The sequence below is a fragment of the Bos indicus x Bos taurus genome, chromosome 21 (assembly GCF_003369695.1).
Source record: "Bos indicus x Bos taurus breed Angus x Brahman F1 hybrid chromosome 21, Bos_hybrid_MaternalHap_v2.0, whole genome shotgun sequence".
NCBI lineage: Eukaryota > Metazoa > Chordata > Mammalia > Artiodactyla > Bovidae > Bos > Bos indicus x Bos taurus.
This window is the reverse complement of record NC_040096.1, coordinates 31,489,561-31,513,228: the sequence shown is the minus strand read 5'-3', so window position 1 is coordinate 31,513,228 and position 23,668 is coordinate 31,489,561. Positions and strand designations below refer to the sequence as shown.

General features: G+C 52.4%; 1 protein-coding gene across 3 annotated transcripts in view; it reads right to left on the bottom strand.

Annotated features, from left to right (window-relative positions):
• The window catches only part of TMEM266 (transmembrane protein 266), a 124,770-nt gene that overhangs the window by 2,297 nt on the left and 98,805 nt on the right, over positions 1-23,668 (bottom strand). For all 3 annotated transcript variants that reach the window (XM_027521503.1, XM_027521502.1, XM_027521504.1), the window contains 2 exons: positions 12,478-12,667; positions 573-635 (listed from right to left, as the gene is read on the bottom strand). In XM_027521503.1, the coding sequence (XP_027377304.1) occupies positions 573-635; positions 12,478-12,667 (253 nt within the window). The remainder of the gene's footprint in view (positions 1-572; positions 636-12,477; positions 12,668-23,668) is intronic.

The window sequence follows — 23,668 nt, the reverse complement described above, 5'->3', positions numbered from 1 at the left end:
GTCCATGGGGTTGCAAAGAGTTGGACACTACTGAGCAATGAACACTTTCACTTCTCAAGGGCTGTGAAACCCAAACCTTACAAGACTCAAGACACTGGCTAAAGAGAAACAAGACCCTGAAGGACTGAGTATTATTTTAAAACTCAACCTTTCTCATATGAAAACCACTAGGTCCCCTGAGACTTTCTGAAGTGCAAGAATGAAACATAAACAAGGACATGCCCAGTGCCTATTGCTTCTCACACCCAATTATGCATTATCTCACCCCCCTCACGCTCATCCTGAAAGGTTCTCAGGTTGGGAAGTGCTGAGGTCATTAATTCCTAGATTCCAGCCCCTTTCCACCCCAGGGTCCCCCATGCACATCTTGGAGCACTCCCATCCCAGCACTTGAGCTCAGGTGCCAGAGTTTGCTGGGAACTCTGCCTGCGGCTATGGCTCACAGGGGCCAGGAGATGGACAGCCTGGTCGAGCTGTCCCTGGCCTGGATGGTAGGGGTTGCCAGGGTCACCTCTGGCGTGGGGCCACACAGAGGTTCTGGTACCCATGGAATAGCACCAACACAGACTTACCACTGCTGGGCCCATTGTAGTACTGGCTGATGTAGCTGTTCATGTCATCTTTCACCGTGGCTTCTGTGGAGGTGAGGACAGAGAAGGGTGAGTGAGGGTGAGCTGGACAGTCCAGGAGCAGGGGCTGTGGCCAGTTTGTGCTCCTCCCCCCAGTGTCTCTACCCCCATCACCACGAGGAGGCACTGGTCTCCCACAAGCTCCCTGCCACACGGTTCCTCCAGGGGGACCACATGGCTCATCTGCCCCAGTGCTGGGCTGGGTACCAGGGACCCAGGTTCTGATGAAGCATCCAGCTTGCTGTGTGATATGAAGAAGCCCTTTCCTTCTCTGAGATAAGGGCCTGGAAATAGTCCTTTGGGGCTTTCCCTGCCTGGATAGCCTGAGTCTCTGAATCCACGTGAGTTTCTCACAGTCACCAGGAAAGCTCTCCTCAGTGCAAAAGCCTGAGTGCCGTTTCAGCCGCACACAGCCAGCTGCAGAGGCAGATCTTGGACAACAGCACCCTCGGTCTTCCACACTGCCCAGGAATGGACGCAGGCGCTGGGCACCCCCAGCCGTGCTCCCAGCACCCTGCTCCCAGCACATGGTGGGTGCTCAGTAAAGAGTTGCTGAATGAATAACCAATGAGAAGGTGTAAAGCTGTCCAGGTCTCAGGAGATGGCATGGGAACAGGGTCTCAAAGAATTGGTTCGTTGTTCTGATGGGGTGGGAAGGGATGAGAGAGGAGAGATAACTTGAGAGAGGCCTGAGCATGGTGAGGGGCGGGGGTGGGGAATGGACAGCAGAGGACAGGAGACCCCAAAGCCATCCTAAGGAGCTCTGCCTTGCCCCAAGCACAGTGAGGAGCCACAGGAAAGTGTGAACAGGCTCAAGTGTGAGGCACTCCCGAGGGTGCGCTGAGTGGCTGGGAAGGTGTCAGGCTGGACGGGAGACAGAAACAGCAATGCCCAGGGGAGGGGAGACAGGTCCTGTTGAGGCTGCAGGTGAGGATGGGGGTCTACACCCCCCAGAAGCCTCGGTCTGCAGGTGATGGAACCTGCTGCTCTCCGTGGCCGCCCTCCTGACACACCTGAGATCACTGCAGAAGCCTGTCTGCCCTGACACGGGGAGGCCGGTGGCGGCAACACAGCAACCTGGCTCTTAAAAGCTTTTTTGGCCTCTCTTGATCTTTAAATGCCTGTGGCCAGAGGTGTATTCTGCATTAATGCCTGAGCTGAGGGAGGGGCCCCAGGCTGGCTCCAGGCCCTGCTTCAGGATCAACCAGCAATGCGCCTCAGAATCAGACAGCCAACACTCTTCTCCATGGCTCTTCATAATTTATGTTGTAAATGCTGTCTAGCCCTGCAGGCTGCCCCGGGAAGTGGGAGGAGGCCGGTGTGACTGCTCCTGGCAAGCAGTTCCAGGGCCACCAGGTCTACTGGGCCAGAGAGGTCTGGTCACTGATCTTGGTATTATCCTGAGGGACCTGCAGTGTGGCTGTCGAGGGCCATGTCACAAGGGCAGGACAATAAACTCAGCTAAAGTATCCACAGACCGGTGAGTCCCACAGGGGCTCACGTGCAGGAGGTGGCCTGGCGTGAATGAGAAACACCCAGAGCCTGGGTTCCTGTGCTGCTACTGGGCAGGTCACATCCCCTCTCTGGGCCTCAGGTTTTCCATCTGTACCATGTACCATGCGGGAGCGGGTGGGGCTCTTAGAGACCGTGACAGCCAGGCTAGCTGGCTCCAGGCCCCTCAGCCAGCCCTGAAGTTCAAGAGGTGAGAGAGCAGAGTGGGAAGGGACCGGAGCCATCGAGGAACCGCACTCCCCCCGACCCCACCCTGTGTGAGCATCCTCTCAACCCCTGCCTGGGCTCTGCCCACCATGGCCTGTGCCCCTCACAGAACGGGCCTCCTGCCTCTCTGTTGAGCAGCTCTAATAATCAGATTCCTCTGTGCTCAGCTGGGGTGGCGTGCCTGGCCCTCCACCTCCAAGGAGCACAGGGCCTCCTGGGGACCTCCACTCTGTGATCAGGCAGCCAGTCTCCATCTCCTTAGGAAGGGCCCACTCTGGGAGGCCTTGCAGATCTGGGGATCTGGGTCCTGTCCCCACATGCCTCAAGGCCACACCCCACTTCTCCTTACTACATGACAGACCTTCCAGCACTTACAAAGTCCTCACATCCTTCCCAAAATGTCTCTTCTCCTGAGAAACCCCTGTCCATGCTTCACTCCTCCCTGGTTTTCCAGCCTCTCAAGTCACTATGGGCTCCAGATGTGACCAAAACAGGGGAAGGGAGGCAGGAGGGAGCTGACTGTCACTGTGTCCTTCAGAGCTCCAGACTGCGGATCGGGCACTTCACACAGCAACTTCCTTTCATCTTGCTTAACAGGTGGGTCCTCCTGGAGATCTGCTGGGATCTTCCCCTCACACAGCCTAACATCCTCCAATCGGGTTCAGCAACCACCCTACTCTGCTGACTCATGAGTCTGTGGCCAACACGGATGCCCAGGCCAGGCCTCCTCTGCAGGCGCTGGGGCCAAGCCAGCCAGGCCTTCACCAACCATAGCCGTGTCGGCTCCACAGAGGACTTCACATTTATCATCACAGGCAAATGTCAGCTTGTTGGTCTCAGCCCAGAGCCTGCTGAAAGCATTCTGAATCTTGATTCTGTCTGCTAAGGTATTCTCTCTTGTACCTCAGTGTTGCCTATTCAATTGAGGATGCTCAATCTTCATCAAAGCTGTGGATAAAAGTAACCCGAGCCAGGTGACCTTCAGCCCAGACATCTCTCAGCTTCTGACTGCTCTGGCCAACCGGACAGCTTCTCCTGGATGACCTCCAGCCACCTCTGACTCAACGTGTCCAAAAGAGAACTCAGTTTCTCCCCCACCTCCACCTTGGTGAATGGTACCCTGGGACCCTGGTCATTTCTCCACGCTTCTTCTCCATTCTTACCAGGAATTCAGCTCCTGCTGAACCTGTGACCAGTCAAGGGACCCCCAGATGCCCTCTGCCATCCAGCCTTGGGTCAGACCTCACGCTTTTCCCTTTGGCCTCTCATCATGCTTGCAGGGATTAATAAACGGGATTGCTCACTCCATGGATGTACCTGACACAGAACTTAGATCTCCAGGCGGCCACTGCAGGCCTGTCTAGTCTGCATTTGTTCCCTCTGCTCCAAACCTGTACCCACCCAGAGGCCTCAGAGTGAGTTTCAAGACAGTCAGAGCAAGGCCTTGCCCAGGCTTTTCCAGCAGTGTTGATCGCCACCCACACCCCCCTACTCTCTCTGCTTCAGGCAGGCCCCTTTCTCCACACTGACCACTTGGGCTGGGGCTTTGTCCCCTCCCACACAGAAGCCACATTTTACTCAGAGTCTCGCCAGCACTTAGCATGGGGCTTGGTGTATGCTACTCACCAATAAATAGGATGACTGGACAGTGACTGAGGCTGGGTCGGGGCCTGCAAGACCTCCCTGGACCATTCCCCTCAGGCTCTGAGACACTCCCTGCACCACGCAGCACACAGCCTTGCTCTTGGTCTCTGGTACTTCCTGCCCAGAGACTAATGACTGCTGGTGTCTGGGAGCCTGCAGGGAGGGAATGCAGGCAGGCAGGCATGGATGCATGTGGCCAGGAAGAGGCCATCAGTGAGCCCCGACATGGGGCTGCCCACCCTCCATCTAAGAGAACCCCTGCCCCAAGGTTTGCTTTGATTTGGCACGAAGGAGCCCTAAGGCCATGTAGGAACTGCCGCACAGGAGGACTGGGTTGGCTGACCCTGGAGGGGTGAGAAAGAAGGGCTGGTACAAACTCAGGCTCCAGGACAAAACAGCCCAGGTGCCAACCCCAGCTCTGCAGACATCTGCTCTGTGTCCTTAGGCAAATCCCTCGCCACTCTGAGCCTCAGCTTCCTCAGTAAAATGGGAATAAGAAATACCTACTTGCTGGTGAGCTATACGTTTCACTGGGATGATGAAGGTCAAGTCTAACCTGGGTCTGTCCATCACCTCCCTGAAACCCTGGCCCACGGCGCTCCCTGCTGGCCCCTAAGTTCAGGTCATTTCTGTGGCAGCTGCCGCAGCTGCTCTCAACCACCCAGCACTTTTTCCTAGGGCGTGAGCACTCCATGCAGCCATCCTGACTGATCCTCCTAAAGCTGGCTGAGTGCTGTGGTGGCAGTGCTCATTATGTGGGTGTGCTCCTTGGGCAGAGCCCCAACCTGCCCAGCGAGGTGGAGCAAGAGGGCGGTGAGTCAGGTGGGCCTCCCTGGGTGGCGGGACTGGCCAAGCTGTTGGGGTGGGAGTCAGGAGTCAGGACGGCACACCCACATGTCCTGTGCAGATCCGAGCCCAGAGGGAGACCCTGATTCCTGGCCAGGGCTCCCACTGCCACACTCCGAGCTGCTGCCCCACAGCTCAGCAGCCCTCACCGAGAAAGGACACTACTGTGTGCTGAGCACCAGCTGTGTACCAGGCCGAGGGCAGTGTGTGTGGCTGAGTGCTCAGTCCTTCTCAGTGGGGTGTGCTTCTGCTCCTAGTTGGGACAATTAGAGTTCAGACCCAGGACAGCTGCATAATTTGTGGGGCCCTTTGTTTAAAAAGCATTAAGGCCCAGAAATAAACTCACCCGTATATGGTCAATTAATTTACAGCAAAGGAGCTAAGAATATACAAGGAGGAAAGGAAAGTCTCTTCAGTAAGTGGTCCTGGGAAAACCGGACCCCTAACTTACACCATACACAAAAATTTACTCAATGAATTAAGACTTGTATGTAAAACCTGAAATCATAGAAGTCTTAGAAGAAAACATAGGCTGTAGGTAAGCTCCTTGACCTTGGTCTTGGCAATGATTTTTTTTTTATTTGACACTAAAACAAAAGCAATGAAAGCAAAAAATAAACCAGTAGGACTATACTAAACTAAAAAGCTTCTGCACAGCAAAGGAAACCATCAACAAAACGAATGGCAACCTACTGAATGGAAGAAAAATATTTGCAAATCATACCCGATAAGGATTTATATCCAAAATATATAAAGAACTCATACAACTCAGTAGCAAAAAAATAATCCAATTTAAATATTGGATCTGAATAGACATTTTCCTGAAGAAAACACAGAGCAGGCCAGAGGTACATGAAAAGGAGCTCAACTTCACTCAACGAAAGGCGTGCAACTAAGCACAAACCAGAACCACAGGCACATGCCACCTCGCACACGTTATAACAGCTAGAATCACAAGGACAGAGATAGTAAGAGGTGGTGAGACGGCAGAGAAAAGAGAACCCCAGTACACTGTTGGCGGAAATATAAATTGGTGTGGCCACTCTGGAACACAGTATGGAGGTTCCTCAAAAAAAATTAATAGAACTACCATATGATCCAGCAGTTCTACTTCTGGGTACATATCTGAAGAAAACAACAACACTCATTTGAAAAGATGCATGCATCCCAATGTACACAGCAGCATTATTTATAATAGCCAAGATATGGAAATGACCTCAGTGTCCAAGAACAGATGACTGGATAAAGAAGATGTGGTATGCACACACACACACACACACACACAGGAATGTTACTCAGCCATAAAAAAGAATGAGATCCTGACATCTGCAACAACCTGGATGGACCAGAGGGCATTGTGCTTAAGTGAAGTAAGTCAGACAAAGACACAGTATGATCTTACTTACATGTGGAATCTAAAAACAAAACCTGAAACAAACAAATGCTCTGAGCTCAGAGATACAGAGAACAGATTGGTGGTTCTCAGAGGCAGGGGTTGGGCAAGCAAGGGAGGGGCTGTGAAACGGGTGGGCGAAGGGGCTCCAAAGGTACAAACTTCCAGTTATACGGTAAATGTCACGGGGATATGCTACAAAATGGTCACTATAGTTAGTTCTGTATGGTATATTTGAAAATTGCTAAGAGAATAAATCTCAAAAGTTCTCCTCACAATAAATAAAATTCTGTAACTATGCATAGTGATGGATGCTATCTAGACTTACTGTGATTCTCTAGTATATACAACTATTTTCAGGTATATCTGAAATCAATATATCAATCACTGAAAGAAAAAACATTAAGAATTTTGAGAGAGTGACACCAGAGCAATGAACCAAGTGTGACACCCTCGGTGACTGCATGGGTCACCCCACCATGAAGCCAGTCCAGAGAGGTCAAGTAACTTGTTCAAGGCCAAGGTAAGATTCAAACCCAGCCCTGAGTCTGAATCCCACCTCTTTCTTTCAGAACCACCCACACCTCCCTGCCCTGGTATCTGCCTCTCTGCTTTATGTGAGGTGCCCCAGTTCTAGTGCTACAGCTCTGGGGGCTCTCCTGGGTCTCCAGTGCCCCCATAGGGAGGCCAGTGATGGCAGAAAGCCCGACTTGCCCCCATCAGCACATAGGCCTCTCCTCTCCCAAGGTGAGACCCGGTGCACCTCCGTGGAGGTTTCTCCAAGCACTGGTGCAGTGTGGGGGTGGTGGGGGGTGGATGCCGAGGTTCACTGTGATATATGGTAAAAGCTGTGGCACTCCCACCAGGGGCTGTAATTCATAAGTTATGGGCGAGCTTCAAGACTAATAAATTTGGGAGGGAAGTATTAATGACTACACAGGGGCACTGTGAACTTGGCAAGCCCCAAAGCCTGGAACTTTGCAGTCCGGGTTTTAAAAATGATTTGTGCTGGAGCAAGTTTAAACAGAAGCTGGTTGGCGTTAGTCTGACAGTGACCCGCTGGCAACCGTGGGGACTGCAGGAGCTGCTTCTCCTGCCACGACTGAAGCTGGCACTCCCACCCCCGCTGCTGCCTCCTTCCCCACCCCCATACCCCAAGAGAGGCCGGCCCTCCCCTGAGGCTCCAGAGACTTATTGCTGATGTCTGCAGGTTAATCCCCGGATTGTCTGTGTACTAGTGTGACACGCTGAGCCTTGGGGCCCTTGCTGGCCTGAAGGTCATGGTGAGCAACAAATGCTGCCCTTTCTCCCTCTCCAGTGTGGCCCAGACTGCCCCTAGCTTGTCTAGCCATGATTTCTAACATCATGGAAATCCCTCTCTGGACACAAGTCCCGGTCAGAGAGACATGAGCTGGGGTGCCCTGACTCCTTAGCCCATCCGAGGCCGTGAATCATGCATGCCACTTGCTAGCCCGGCAAGGCTTCTGCTCTCTGTCTCCGGGGAACTGCCTTTGCTATTGACGGCTCTGGGGGTTGGCAGTCAAGTGACAGGTTGGGAAATGTGCTAGTGCTCTGCTGAGTTGGGCAGGGCCGGTGTGCCCCTAGAGAGCTGGGAGGCAGGGATGTCACGGGGGAGACAAAGGAGAGCAAGGGTAGGGCTCCAGGGCTAGATGGGAGGGGCACTGGCAATGGCTCCCAGGGGTGCACGTTTGCCAGCTCTGTGGGAGATCTGAGTGCCCTATTCAGACATGCCTCTAGTTTCCAGGAGGGTTGGCACAGAATCCGTGACCCCCCTGGCTGGCACATGTAGCCAATCACTTTCTCCCTTCTTATTCTGCCTCCCTCCACTTCCTGCTGGAAGGTGCCCACCGTGGGGACTGCAGGGAGAGGAGGAACAGGGTGGAGAGGCAGGGACTCATGGTTTCACAATACTAAAATGTGTGCGGTTACTTTAAATGCTTGGCTTGTTTGCAGACTCTGTGACCTCAGATCTTGACACCCTGTGAATCCAAGTGTGGCATCAGGTGTCCGGGATCTGGAGGTCATTGGCTGGTGGGGGGATAGTAATGGCCAGGCTGTTATCTCAAGAGCTAAGGCTCCTGGTGAGAGAGGCAGAGAGGTGCTGCAGAATGACTGGCTGTACAGGAGGTGCCACCTGAGCTCAGGTGTTCAAAGGTGTGTGCTGCCGAAGACGGAACAGTGCTGAGTAGGCCCCAGCACCAGGTGAGCTGCAGTCTCAAAATGCGCTTGAGCAGCCACCACGGGCAGAGCACGGAGGTGGCTCCCCCACCTCACTTTGCTCCGTCAGCAGGAAGGTCCTGGGATGGGCCAGTTGTACGTGCTAAGTTGCTTCAGTTGTGTCCAAGTCTGTGCGACCCTGTGGACTGTAGTCCACCAGGCTTCTCCCCATGGGATTCTCCAGGCAAGAACACCAGAGTGGGTTGCCGTGTCCTCCTCCAGGGGATCTTCCTGCCCCAGGGATTGAACCTGTGTCTCTTTAAGTCTCCTGCACTGGCAGGCAAGTTCTTTACCACCTGCGCCACCTGGGAAGACCCTGGGATAGGCTGTAAACCTGCTCCTCTCATCCTTGGAAAACAGGACAAAGTGGGCAAAAGTTGCCACCAACTTCCAGAATTTTCAAAACGAAGATTCTCATATTCTGGATTCCCCATGCCCTGGCATGGGGAGCTGCAAGCCACAAGTGGGGTTTCTGGAGCGGGCTACTGCCAGAAGCCCCCTGAGCGCTGAGAGAAGACCCAGGGTTGCAGGACCCATAGTGAAACAAGCGATGTCCACAGATTTGTTCTGTTCTTCAATCAGTTCTGAGCTTGCAGACTATATTCCATGCAGATCACTCTGTGGGGAGCCTGCCAAGGGCCAGGTGTGGCCCTGAAGACAAAATGCGGGGGCGACCTGGCAAGCGGGAGTTCATATAAGGTCTCGAGGGAAGGACGTGGTGACCGGGAGCTGACTCTGAGACGGGTTTGAAGGATGAAAAGAAGTTTGGCAGGCAGGCCTGTCCTGCCAGTGAACAGCATGTGGAAAGCCTCAGGGACTTACTACTACACAGAACACTTCTCCAAACGCAGAGATGTTTCACTCAGCCAGAGTGAAAGTGAAGACGGAGTGCAGAGTGGAAGGAGATGAGACGGCAGTGAGTGGGAGGGGGCAAGACCATCAGGGGCCTTATATGCCACCTGTTACAAGTTGAGTCACCATGTCCTTCGCCTCCAAAGTCATATGTTGAAATCCTAACCCACAGGACCTCAGAATGTGATCTGATTTGGAAATGAGATTGTTTTAGACTGAATTAGTTAAGATGAGGTCATATATTGGAGTAGGGCGGGCCCCAGACCCAACACGACTAGGGTCCTTGTAAAAAGGGAAATCCAGACACAGAGGCACACACAGGGAGGATGCCATGTGAAGGGAAGGCAGAGGTCAGGGTGACGCTTCTACAAGCGAAGGGACGCCAAGGGTTACCAGCAGCGCGCCAGGAGCCGGGGGAGAGGCAGCAGCAGATGCTCCCTCGCAACCTCAGAAGGAGCCAATCCTGCCAAGAGCCTGATCCCAGACTTCCAGCCTCCAGAACTCAGAGGCAGGAAACTTCTGTGGGTTAAGCCGCCCAGTTTGCAGGACTTTATTTCAGCAGCTCGAGCAAATAACCAGTCGAGGTATTAAGTCAGAGAGTGACATGAAAGATTTATGGAAGATCACCGTGTGTGTGTGTGTGTGTGTGTGCGCGTGCGCGTGCGTGTGCGTGTGTGTGTGTTGGGGGGAAAAGAGTGAAGAGGGCACCCAAGGGGGCAAAGCTGAGGTCAAGGAAGCGGATGAGGTCCAGAAAGAAGGAGGCTGAACAATGCAGATGAAAAGTTGGGAGTGTTTCAAAATATATGCAGGCAGTAAAACCAGCAGGATTGGTGATGAGTTGTGAGCAGAACCTACAAAGCCCTGGAAACCCAGAGCAAAGGCAGGAATCAGGCTACAACTGAACACAAATGAATGTCAAACTCTGCATGGGCATATAGAAAGTCAAGGATGGGCTGTGGGGAGAGCAGAGCCATGACCTGGCTCAACTCTGAGCTCAGGCCAGGCAGCCACCACAAGGCTCAATCACAGGAGTCTTGCGTCCAGAACAAAAAAGCAGGGGTGAGCCCTTAACACTCCGCCCTAGTCTTGCAGCTCCCTGAGAAGTGCACTTAGTCTAGATGTCATTCTGAAAGGGACAGAAACACTGGAATGCTCAGGGAGGGACTGTACGGCAAGAACCTGGAGGGCTTGTGTCCCCTGAGAAGTGGCTGTGGGAATGGAGGTGACAGTCCCTGGAGGAGAAGACACTCAGAGGCCAGTTTCTGAAAGGATGTCTCAGCTGGGAGACATAAAAGCTTCATCCAGGTGGGAGAGGTGTGTGCCAGGGGCAGACCTTGGCTCAGTCTGAGAAGTACTTTCTAACAGGCAGAGTCATGTGAAGTTGGGTTGGTCTGGGCTTCCTTGGGAGGTTCCAGGTACCTGTTCTTAGAGGCTGGTAAACCTTTCGGCAGGGGTTCTAGATGGGATTAGCACATCAGCTGAAGAGCTAGACTCAGAAGTCCTGAGTCCCCAACTTCTAAAGTTCTAAGGTTGGAAGGTCTCTCAAAAGATCATAATAGCAATCACCCTATTCCCCAAAACGTGTCCACAGCACCTTGTAGCCTACAGAGCTTTCTCACGTCCACCAGCTCCCCAGACTTCCTGTGAGGCAGACAGAGCCGGAGTTATGAGCCCACTTTACAGAAGGGAGCACTGAGACCCCAAGTCACAGAGCTGGGGAGTGGCAGAGTCTGGAGCTCTGGCTTCCTGCCTCCCAGCCCGCCCAGCCCCGCCTGGCTGTCACTGCCCTGGCGAGGGGCATAGAGCACGCCAAGGTGAAGAGGGCCCTAGATCAAGCTGCACTTAGCCCAATCCAGCACCTCCGTTTCCACGTGACCCCATGAAGTTCTCCTGATTTCTTTGAGCCTGAGTTTCTCCCTCCATATGACAGAAAAGAGGTGTGAGGATGGAATGAAATCACACTGTAAAAAGCTTCTCTTGGAGGCATCTGGGTAGTTCCCTTACCTTTAGGTCAAAAAGGTGGTCCTAGAAAAATCCCAGGGACAGCAGAGCCTGGTGCCCTGCTGTCTGTGGGGTCGCACAGAGTCGGACACAACTGAAGTGACTTAGCAGCAGCAGAAATGTATTCTGAATTATTAGGGGAAGTCAATATTTAAAAAAAATATCTTGGTAAAGTGAAGGAATCCCTTACCCATCATTTTAGCAACAGCACTTTCAGGGGCAAGTCAGGGCAGGGTAGAGTCAGACCGGAGCAGCAAGGGTGCCTGGGGAGGGGAACCTGCGTCCAGGCTCCCGGGTCCCCCTGGGGGCTCTAACAAGGCTTCAGATCTCCCCTGCTGGCCCCTGTGCCCCCTGAGCTTGGAGCCAAGCCCTGGCCTGAGCCCGTCAGAACACAGCCTCCCCAAACCCCACAAAGGCCCAAACCTGACAGCCGCATCACCACGGAGTGGAATTTCCACCCCAATCACAAAATACCACCACCTGACATTTGCAGGACTACTTTGCAATTCTGAAAGCCACTTACACCTGCTTCCTGCGGCCTCACATGAACCTGTGAGGAAGGCTCAGCACTGTTCCCATTTGACAGCTAGTGAAACCAAGGCCCAGAAAGGTTAAGTCCCCACTGCAAGGCGACACAGTTGGTCTTCCCTAGAGAAAAGTCTGCCCTAGGGTACTGCTGAGGCCCCCGTCGCCACCAACATCACCGGCCCATAAATCTACCACCATCTTCAAGGCTTAGGTTCTGGGCTATTCTGGCCCCAGGCCTGGACTGGAAACCTAGCTCTGTACCTTTGGACGACTTTTCTGGGGCTCAGTTCCGTCACCCATAAAGTAGTAAAGTCTCCTGCAAGTTGCCGCAAGGAATGGGGAAGTGATACACTCAAAGCAGGCAAGATGCCTACAGGCCACTGAGGTCATGTCGAAGTCGCGTCAAGGTAGCTTGACTGAACGCTGTCTCCGAGGCTGAGAAAGGCAGTCCCGGGGAGCAATTAACTAGGGTTCTCCCCCCGCCACCACCAAAATGGTGGGCCGACATCGGGACAGAGACCCGTCAGGAGACGTGCTCCAGCTCCCGGACGCTGTGGCTGTGCGCAGAGCCTGGGGGCTGGGAGGGAGCTCCCCATGGCGGGGCTGGGGAGGCGCCGGCGGACTCACCTTGCGCGGGCTGCAGCTCCTCCACAACGCTCTCGGCCGCCGTCTCCTCGGCCCACGTGCCGGCCTCCACCACCTTGTAGCGGCTGCGCGGCTGGCTGAGCACGTGCGGGGCCTGAAGCGCCGCCTCGCGCTCCGCCGCCAGGTCCAAGTCCTGCTGTGCCAGGTGCGCCCGCAGCTGCCGGATCTCAAACTGCAAGAAGGAGAGGGGTGGTGGGCGGTGGGCGGCACGGGGACCCGGCCCTGCCAGACGTCTGGGCTCTTTCCTTTTGGGGGAGCGGGGAGGAAGGCGCTGAGCCTCCAAAGGCTGGAGGGGGCGTTCCTTTATAAATCTCCCACGACACTAATGGCATGAGTCCCTGACGTTTATGGAGGCTTTTCCAAGTAATAAAACATGTCCCCGTGTCCCATCTCTGATACTGTGTCGTCTGGCCCCATAGGGAGGACAAGATGGCCGTAAGAGGAACACAATGGTGGTTTGCAAAACGAAAACAACAAAAAAAACATCGCAGAAGGAGTCGGGGAACATCGGACTTGAATCCTGTTCTAGTTACTTGTCTAAACGTGTGACCCCCAAAATAAGAACCTTATTCAGGTGTCTTACACCGATGTTTAGCGGAGGACTGGAAACCCCACAATATCCAGGGCCAGTGGTAACCTGCCACGGAAGCCCATCGTGGCATCATGTGCTCGCTGGGCGGCGCCTGACCCACTTTTCTTGCAGCAACGCCCACATCCTTCTCGGAGGTGTTCTGAGTGCTGCTCAGACAGGACTGGCTCTGGTCCCAACCCTGTGGCTTTAGGGCCACGTGGCCGTGGTTTCTGTCTCTGTAAAATGGGGGTTATCACCCCACAGAGCTCTTCATAAAGGCTTTGTAAAAGGCGTCATACATTTTTATTTTGGTTTAAATTCTTGTTGTTGGGGAAAGTTTCCTAGAGAGGCTTTCAGATGCCTCTTGGGGTTGTGGCTGAGATGGCTGTTCACACTCTGGGGCCTTCCTGGGTCATCTGGGCGAAGGCAAAGTTTGGGTCTGACGCTGAATGGCCTGACTGCGGACTCGGGAGGAAGGAGAGTCTTCACTGCCACCTAGTGTTCCAAACACACATTGCATCGCTTTTGCACAACTCCACAATCTCCAGTCAAACCCCCAAAGACCTGAAGCTGGGGGTTAGCTCCCTACCTAGGAGATTACCTGCTTGCTCACGATTCCAACCTCCAGCCTTGGCCCCTCCCTGCAATGTCAGGTCACACTTCCAGCTGCCTGCCTGACAGCAACAGAATTGGGTCACAGGCATCACAAACTCAACCTAAACAGGACTGTTCACTCTGTTCTCACAGCTGCTCCTCAGGCGCTTTCATCTCATTTTAGCTGGGTCCAAAAATGTAATCTCCTCCCTTGCCTCCTCACTTTCCATTTGCCTTGCCATCCACTCTGCCCTCAAGGCCAGCTCCCGAAGGGCTACCCCAAGTCTACCCACCTCCCGCACCTCCACAGCCAGTGCTCACCTGGATGATTACAGCCCCACATCCTCTACCATCCATCCTCCAACAGAGGCCAGAGGGGTTCTCATAAACCCAGATCAGATCATGTCACCCCCTTGTCATGTCTCCCCTTGGGTGGGAGAAAACCCAAGCTTTTTACCCTTGACTTACAGAGCAGGTGTGTGTTCTGGCTCTGTTTATTTGGCCCACTTCATCTCATTCTTTCTCCCTTTACCTCTCACTGGGACACACACCTTCTCAAAACTCCTTAAACACTCTAAGCCTGTGTTGGTCTCAGGATCACTTCCCCAGTGACCTCTGGTCCTGCATCACACGGCTGCCCCTGCCCCCTTGGAGGCGTTCCCAGACTCCTAGCCCAGGCACTCCATCCCTTTATCCTGTTTGAGTTCTCTACATTGCACTTAGTACCTTCTGATTGTTTTATTTATTTTAATGCTTCACCATTTTTCCTTTGATGAAAGTGAAACACAATTCAAGGAGTCACTAACACTAGAGTGGCTAGGCAGCAAACTGACATTGGGACAACTTCCCAATGGCAGTGTTCACGGGGTTTGTCTCTAGGACCACTCAGGTCTGGGTAGACTTCATCAGCCTCCTGCCTGAGGACACGCCTCAGGCCCACCTGTGTGCTGAGAGCAGAGCAGGGAAATGGGGCTGAGGGTCCAGCCACGAGATGAAAGGACATTTACCAAATTCCGGGAGTGCACCTCACCCAGTGTTCACTCGCAGAGCCCTCTGGGTCAGTTTCTCCAGAGGCTGAAACGCTTGCCTCTTGTGTGATGGGGGGGCATGGTCTCCTGACTGCGCAGGATTTGCAAGGGGACCTGGAGGGTTCAGATAGCATGTGTACAGACTTTTAGCCCACCCCTCTCCACTATGGTCAGCTTCACACTCACCCCTTCCTTCCAAACTCTCCAGGGTTCCGAGGGGGAATTAGCCCCTTTCCTTCACTAGCCACCTCTTCACACAGTCCCTTAGTTATAGATCCTCCTCTCTTCAAGACCAGTTACCGCTTTCTTGCTCACGCTCCACTTCCTGCAAATCCACAGAAATCTCTCTCTCCTCTCTGTCCTGATGGACAGGACTTAAAGGATTTCTCAATTTTTATCTGTTTTTTCTTTTTTTTCTTTACCACCATCTTAGTGGAGTTTGGGGAAGGAGATCAGATAAACACATGTGGTCACTCCACCATTTTCTTCAAAAGCTGTCTATGGGTTTTCCTCTCTCAGCTGCAGTGGTGTGCAGGATTTAAAATAAAAAGAGGCCTGATTTACAGTGCAGGCTAATCTCTGGTAAATTCACCATGGCCAGTTCCAGACTACCAACACGACGTTATGCAGAACAGGGAAGAAATGAGCACAACTGGCCCTCAGGAGCCAGTGAGCGCCCCAGCACCCCACTGCCACCCTGGCGCTCTGTTAGAGCAGGCATGCAGAATATAACCTACACGAGAGTAAAGTACAGAAGATAATCTCTGCAAGAGCAGGGGTCTTGTGGGTCTTGTCTGTCTTGTTGCCTGGTACACAGAAGGCCCTCAATAAGTATTGCTGAGTGAATCCATACACAAATGTGTGAAACTAGCCAGTTTTGCCCAATTCTGTGGTTTCAGGCTGAGTCCTAACACCAGCCACAAACTGGGTCCTGATCCTGACCCAAAGCTGAGACAAAGCCTGAGCCCCAACACTGAGCCCTGATCTTGCTCACAGAGTGAGCCCCAAGTCTGGTCACACACTGAGCCCTGACCCAAGTCATGAACTGAGAGCCCAACCTGATCACACACTAGGCTCTAACTCTGATCTCAGACTAGGCTCAGACCTGGATCTTAACAACCCAGTACTCAGATGGCGCCACTGGTCTCAGAAAGTAAGAAAGCAAGGCTGGCTTGTTACAGGGTAGTCTGTCCAGAGGGAGCAGACTGGAGCCACCCTTCTTGCAGCAGGTCTCAGATGTCACGGAGGACCCATTAGGCAACTCTCCTTAGCTCTGCTGGGGCTAGGAGCCCCTCCGGCCCCAGCTGATCTGAACTTCCCATGGGCATACCCAGCCTGCTTTTTCCAAGGCCGCTCATCAGGGCCGGCAGTCCTAGCTAATGGCCTCCAAGGCCACTCTGAACAGATGCATTATTGATAACTTGTAATTGATACAGAGCTGCCCATGGGTGTCCCACTGGAATCCAGGCCAGACAGCCAGAGGCCAGAGCTTGCCCAACCCCAAGCCCATATATGCAGACATAGGCATGCACAATGAAATAGGTTTTAAGCTAAAAATATGTACCCCAAGTGCATGGTAGTTCTAGTAATTCATTTATTCATCTATTCACTAAGAAGTCAGGTAAAGCATGGTGAGGGTGATGTTAAAATTCTGTTATGTATGCTAGAATGAAAATGCCTCTCCCTGTAAGTCCTGGCTGGTCCCAGTGATAGGGGCTATCTGCTGCGCAAGGAACAAATCTCTTAGGAGAGTCCTAAAAGCTAGCTCTGGGTGGCACCTGTGGTAGAGGTGGTGCATCCGGGAGGCAGAGACTGGGAGGACAGAGCGGTGAGGAGGTCTGCAGGGGCCACACCAGGCACACAGCCTTGGAGCCACGGTAAGAGGTTCTAAGGACTTCAGCCCTTATTTAAAGAGCAACAGTGAACCACTGAAATCTTTTAAACAGAAAGGTGGGGTGGTGGGGTGGTGGGGTGGTGATTCAGCTGAGCATTTTGAAAGGACTGTGCTGAAAGCAGAGTGGAGAATGAACTGGACAGACATAAGCCAGGACAGACATGGGACTATGAGCTCGGAGACAACTGCAGCAGTCCAGGCCAGGGATGACTAGAATCTGGACTAGAGTAGAGACAGTGAGAAGGAGATGAGAATGATTTAGGAGGTGACAGTGTCAGCATCGGACAAGGCAATGGCACCCCACTCCAGTACTCTTGCCTGGAAAATCCCATGGATGGAGGACCCTGGTGGGCTGCAGTCCATGGGGTCGCTAAGAGTCTGACACGACTGAGCGACTTCACTTTCACTTTTCACTTTCATGCATTGGAGAAGGAAATGGTAACCCACTCCAGTGTCCTTGCCTGGAGAATCCCAGGAATGGGGGACCCTGGTGGGCTGCCGTCTGTGGGGTTGCACAGAGTCGGACACGACTGAAGCGACTTAGCAGCAGCAGCAGCAGTGTCAGCATGGGCATGATTAGAATGCAGATGAGGGAGAGGGTCACCTGCTTTGGGGACAGGTTATTACAAGCTGCCTACCCAGAGAGTGTGGGTGGCTGGATGCTCTGAGTGCTTGCCCTGAGGAGGAATGACTGACCCCCTCATAGAGGAGCCACTGCAGACGGGCTGCATGGGCTCTCAGCTCTGGCCACTGGCCATGACAGCCCAGCGGGCTGTCCAGATGTTCTAGCTGGGACCCTCAGAGCCTGGATCCTGATCCCCATTCCTGAACATGGCCACATGTGCCTCCCCAGTTGATGAAGAGTTGTCAAGGGGTCCTAGGATGTCAGGGCCTCATTAGTCAGATGGGAGAGCTGAGGCCCTGAGATGGGAAGGAGGCGTTTGTGCCAGGGGACAGGGTAGGGAAAAGGCTCAGACCACGTGGTGCATCAGAAGCAATGTTGGGCCCAGAACCCATGCCTCTGGCTTCCAGTCCCACAGACCTTGGTCAGGGAACTTGAAGCCTTATGGGAGAGATGGAAGTAACTCAACCCAACAGAATATGAGGAGCTTAATGGTGACAGGGGTCAGGAAAGGGAAGGAGGCTCCAATGTGGGGAAACAGCTAGAGCTGGAGGCAGGAGCCTGAGATCTTGGCCCATCACCCTCCCTCACTCTGTTGTAGTTGTTCAGCCGCTCAGTCGTGTCCGACTCTGCGACCCCGTGGACTGCAGCACGCCAGGCCTCCCTGTCCTTCACCATCTCCCAGAGCTTGCTCAGATTCATGTCCACTGAGTCGGTGATGCCACCCAACCATCTTGTCCTCTGTCGCCCCCTTCCCCTGCCTCACTCTGACTTTGGTTAAGCCTCTTTTCCTCTTTGGGCCTCATTTTCACTGTATGTTCAATAGGCTAACAAAGCAGCTGAATTCTGGTCTATAATAAGCTCTGTGCTAGCTCTGCGATTCTAACTGGGAGGGGAAATTTGCAAGTGCCAGTTAACTCTTGGTGCATCTTCAGCACCATCCTGTGCTCCTGCTGCGTGCTGCGTGTGCTCAGTCATGTCCGACTCCTTGCGACCCTGTAGACTATAGCCCACTAGGCTCCTCTGTTCATGGGATTTTCCAGGCAAGAATACTGGAGTGGGTTGCCATTCCCTTCTCCAGAGGATCTTGCAGGCCCAGGGTTTGAACCCATGTCTCTTGTGTCTCCTGCATTGCAGGCAGGTTCTTTACCACTGAACCACCTGGGCAGCCCCCTGCTCTCATACAAATGCCCAAATGCAGAGAGCCAACTCTTTACAGAGAAAGATAACATAACCCAGAACATCTAAAATGCATCAACAATGCATTCCACAGACAATAAGAATTATTATTCATGCAAACAAGTAGAAAAAAGTGATTATCAAGTCATAAAGCAGTTAAGAAGCTGCTTAGAATCTGCACAGAAGCTGACCTATTTAAATATTTGAATTAACAGACAAGGGCTTTGAAACAACTGTGATTAATATGTTAGAGAGGGGAGGGGGAAAGATGGATAAAATGGACGTAACATTTCAGTGGAGAAACAGACCTATAAAAAGAATTAAATGAAATTTTTAGAACCTTAATATACAATATCTGAAATTGAGTCCTCAGTTGCATGCATTTAACAGCAGAGTGGACACAGTAGACGACAGGGATGTTGAACCTGAGGATAGACCTATAAAAAAAAATATTATGACTTACAGTCAGAAAAAGAAAAAAGAGAGAGAATGGGGGAAGACATTAGGGTATAAGAAAGAAGTAAGGCATGATCAGAAAGTCTAACATGCAATTAGAGTTCCAGAGGAGAAAAAGGATAGGGTGAGGCCGAAGCAATAAATAAAGAGATCATGGAGGGACTTCCCTGGTGGTCCAGTGGCTAAGAGTCCACACTCCCGATACAGGGGGCCTGGGTTCAGTCTTTGGTCAAGGAACTAGAGCCCACATGCCGGAACTCAAAATCCCACGTGCTGCAATGAAGATCAGGCACAGTCAAATAAATAAACATTAAAAAGGAGAAAAAATGACGGCCCAAACCTTTGCAAATCTAAGGAAAAACACCAACCCACAAATTCAAGGAACTCAGAAGAATCTCAAGGAGGATAAACACAAAAACCCCAATGCCCTGCAGGTAAGGAGAAACACCCGTAGCACGTGGGCCTGGGCCTCTGGGAGAGGAAGCACAGGGCGGCTTTGAAGACAAAATGAAGCAAATTTCCCATTGGCAAGCTGGTCCAGTGGGGAAAAAAGGACCATTGTGTGACTTAGGAAGAATGAGAGTGCAGTCACTGCCCTTCTTAATGCACATCATGAGCTAAGTATTTCTAATCAGAGAACCTGACCAAATCAGCTGGGATCCACAAGGAAGCCCTCAGCGTGCATTACTGGAGTGAGTCAGGCCCCTTCCATTGGGGTGGGCTTTTAATGCATGCCCAGGCGGGGCCAGACCCCCGGGGCGGCAGGGCGGGCACACCCAGCGCATCTCTGCCTTTAATGGTCTGGTTTGTGGAGTACAACTGACATGGCCTTGGCCTGATCAATGCACACTTTGGCCAGAAGCTCGATGGTATCTAATGCAATAGCAATAATTTTCTTCCATCCTATTAGGGCTGTCTGCACAGACTGCCCTGCCTTCAAACCCATCTGCTATTGGGATGGCATCCAATGTTTATTTCCATTAGTTTCGCCATTGTTGGTAACAATAAAACTCAGGAGACAGTTGCAAACTAATGATTTAGGAGCAGGGTGACGCTGAATCCGACCTTGGCCCCTTTCCATCCACTGTGAAGATGACTGGTAGTTGGCCATAAATTTAAATTATGGCAAAAGGATAACATAAGTTATTCCTCTGATGGCTAATTTTATCAGCTAAATAGGCTTGTCATTAAAGCTATCGGCTGTTTTACAAATCACTTCCCATGTTTGAAAAAAAACAACTTTCCTTCTCATGGTTGGAGATCTTGAATAATCCAGGTAACAAAGACTATTGTGCTGAGCTGGGGGGGGCTTTTGCCTCTATAAGAAAAGAGGGGGCTTCTCTGGAATGAGCCAGCCACAAACGCCACCTACAGAACGAGGAGAGAACCCCTTTCCTGCTACTCTGAATGTGCTGGCCCTCGAAGGACAGGGGCGAGGCCTCTGCACCCTTCCCCTGCTTCCACCGGGAATGCCTGTCCCTGAGGGTCCAGATTATCACCCTGTTTCTTCAGGAGACAGGGGGACCTGCATCATCCAGGGAGGACTGATCATTGTGACTGCCCCTCTCGCTATTGGGAAGGGGGGAACATCGTGGGCCTACTAGGCGGCTACGCAGGTAACTGTTCTCGGTAGGCGCACAGTCTACTCGTGTTGGGACCTGGCGCCTTAGGTATGAATGTGTAACTGAGTCCACCATCAAACAGGGGCAGAAGCAAGGTCACCAGGTCACCAGCACAAAGGTTACTGCTTTCAGGCCCAGGCAGTAAAAATCGTCTATGCACAGTTTGCTACCCTCCCTTTCTTATCCCCTGGCTAAAGGGAGAAAACTCCAGAATAACAAGGAGCCATGACATGGAAGAGCCTGGAGGCCGGAGTGACTGTGACACAGTGTCCCTGTAGCCCTACCCCCTCAATGTCACTGCACTGGGCTGCAGTGGGGGGGGGCGGGGGGGGGGGCGGCGGGACAAGTACGCTCCGCCTCAGGCCACTGGATGTCTGGATCCATGTGATGGAGCAGATGGTGTTACTCATTCAACAGACTTGTACAGATGCCCATTTGTGGTGTAGGAAAATGCACACGGAGCCCGGAGTTCCATCCCGGCCCTTCCTTCCATGACAAACAGTGAGACCCTGGGCGAGCCGCAGTCTCTCTCAGCCTCAGTCTTTCCATCTATAAAAGGATTAATAATACCAAGCCTGCCAACTCTGACCATCAAAGTCAAGATGAGCTAAGACATGTGGCAGTGCATTTGTGAACAGTCACCATTATAAACGATTTAGTACTGTTTTTATTCTCTCTCTCTCTCTCATTTACTGAGAGACTTCAGTGGACCAGACTTTCTATATTACTTGAATTAATCTGAACTGCACAGCATCCTTGTGATATAAGCCTCGTTTCCTCCATTTCTCCAGTGAGGATCCGAGGCCCAGGGGTGAAGGGCATGATCCATGTAGCCGAGGTTGGAATTCCTCTTGCTGCCTCCCTGGGTGAGAGGATGGCCCCCCACCCTGCAAGCTGCCCTCACACAGGACTCTTCTTTCGGAGCCTGCCGCTTGCCCCAGGTCTGAGGCTGTCCTAAGGGGCTCAATGAGGTCCACTGGCTGCCTTGCAGGCTGGGCCCCAAGTCACCCTAGACTGAGCCCCACCTCCTTGGGTCTCTTGCCAATGATCTCAGGGTAGATGGTGCTGAGGAAGTAGAACTTAGCTCATCCCACGGGGCCCAGCAGGGAAGAGAAACTTCCTTCCACAGGGCTCTGAGCTGCATCGTATTATTGGGGGCCAAAAGTTGTTGCAAGGCTTAGAGCGCAGAGTAGGTACAACGGGGACTTCAAAATATGTTTCGGAATTAGAGCAAGGGGCCGGGCAGGGATACACTAAAACCTCAGAGGTGGTTTCATATGACGAATAGGAAGAATATATCATTGCACTGATTTAACCCCTGCTTCGAAAATACCTTTGATTTCTGAAGCAGCCATTTACAGAGACGGACAAAAAGTGCACACCATCTCTCTGAAGGATGGTCACCAGCACCTCTCCTCTGGAATCCATGAGTGTACAGATTGGTGTACAGATGGATGCCCAACAAAGTTCTGGGTGGACATACAGGCAGAGAGCAGAATCCACAGAGAGAGCAAAAGAAAAGTGAATGGGAATGACCTTCCAGCCAAAGGATTGTTGAATGCGGGGGTCTGAGGGGACGTGCTTCCATCACAGTAATGAGCCGTCTGGAGGAAAACTGCAGAAGGCCAGCCGAGGCTGGAGAAAGGTGAGGCCGGCCAACAGAGTGCACCCCTGTCGCTCCCCTGCCGCTCGGCCCCTCTGGGCTCCTCGTAGGAATCTGCTAAGGGTGAGGTAGCCCAGTGGCCAAGAGAGACGTGAGACTGAGGGCAGCTCTGAATCCTGTCTCCCTGCAAAGACCAGAGGGCCAATGTGGTCCAGGGGGCAAGGACCAGAAGGAGCCATAAGACGCCCCTCTTCCATCCTCATCCCCCACTGGCCTCAGATTCCCCCGTCTGCCAAATCCAGGGGCCCCTCGTCTTTAACAAAAGGAGGTTCCGGGCCACCTGGGGTGTGGCCACGTGGTAAGAAACGGGCTGCCATGTGGCGCAGAAGATAAAACGCACAAGCTGTTCATGCAAGAAGCTGGCAAACCATGTCACCCAGAGTCTTCACAGGGTCACTGGAAGAAGCAATTTAAGCTTTCTTAAAAAGTGAAGATGAACTTTAAAAAGAGTCACTTGACCTCAGCCAGGTGTTCAGGGTGAACACCCACGGTGACGTCAGAGTGACAGTGTCACCTTTGATACGATGGGACGAGAATGGCACAGGATCTCTGTGGTCTCCCTCCCAAACTCCCAGAACTCCAGTCGAATCATGAGAAAAACATGAGTCAAAACCCAACAGAGAGACATGCTATAAAACGCCTGACCAGCTCTCCCAAACTGTCAAGGCCCCCACAAACAAGAGAGGTCTGAGGGACTTTCAGAGCCAAGGGGAGCCCCAGGAGACATGATGACTCATTGGCATACGGTAACCTGGGTGGGATCCTGGAACAGATCAAGGACATTCGATAAAAACTGGATCGGAACGATGTGCGGACCTTGATAATAATGCATCGGTATTGGTGCATTAATTGTGAGAAATGCATGATGTTAAGGTAAGAGGTTAACAGTGGGGAAACGGGGTATGCCAAGCGCATGTGGGAACTCTGCTACTGTCCCAATTTTTCTATACGTCTAAAACTGTTCTGAAAAATAAGAGCTGGCAAATAGTTACACAAATACATGCCAGGGAGAGAGCAAGGTGAATGCAAAGTGATGCCACACATTTCATTGGAACTTTGGATAAATTTCAATTTCTTAGGTAGAATACACGAATTTAGTTTGGAAATTGCTTCATTGAACCCTAAGAATTCCAGCCGGGAGAGAGAGATTTTTGACCAAGATGAACAGAATGGCCTGGGATGGGGCAGGGGCGGGAGTGGGGACAGCAGTGAGAGACTCTGGAAGCTGTTGAGGGAGCTAAGGGGACCCAGGTCTGTGCCCACAAAAGAAGGGCTGTCCTCAGGCCATGATTTTAAATCACCCTGGTGCTCACCCTGATCAAGGTTTTCACCAAGCCCTGAGAAGTGACCTGGGTAGAAAAATGTCATGGAACAAGACCCTGAGCAAGGCGGGCTGGGGAAGAAGGACATTCAGTTAGGACAGCTGGATCTACTCCTGGCTCTAAAAGCCCTCACTTAGCTGTGTGCTCTTGGGCAAGTCACCACTCCTCAATTTTCTTACCTGTAAAATGGGTGCATGGGGGGAAACAGGGGTTAGTTCTCAT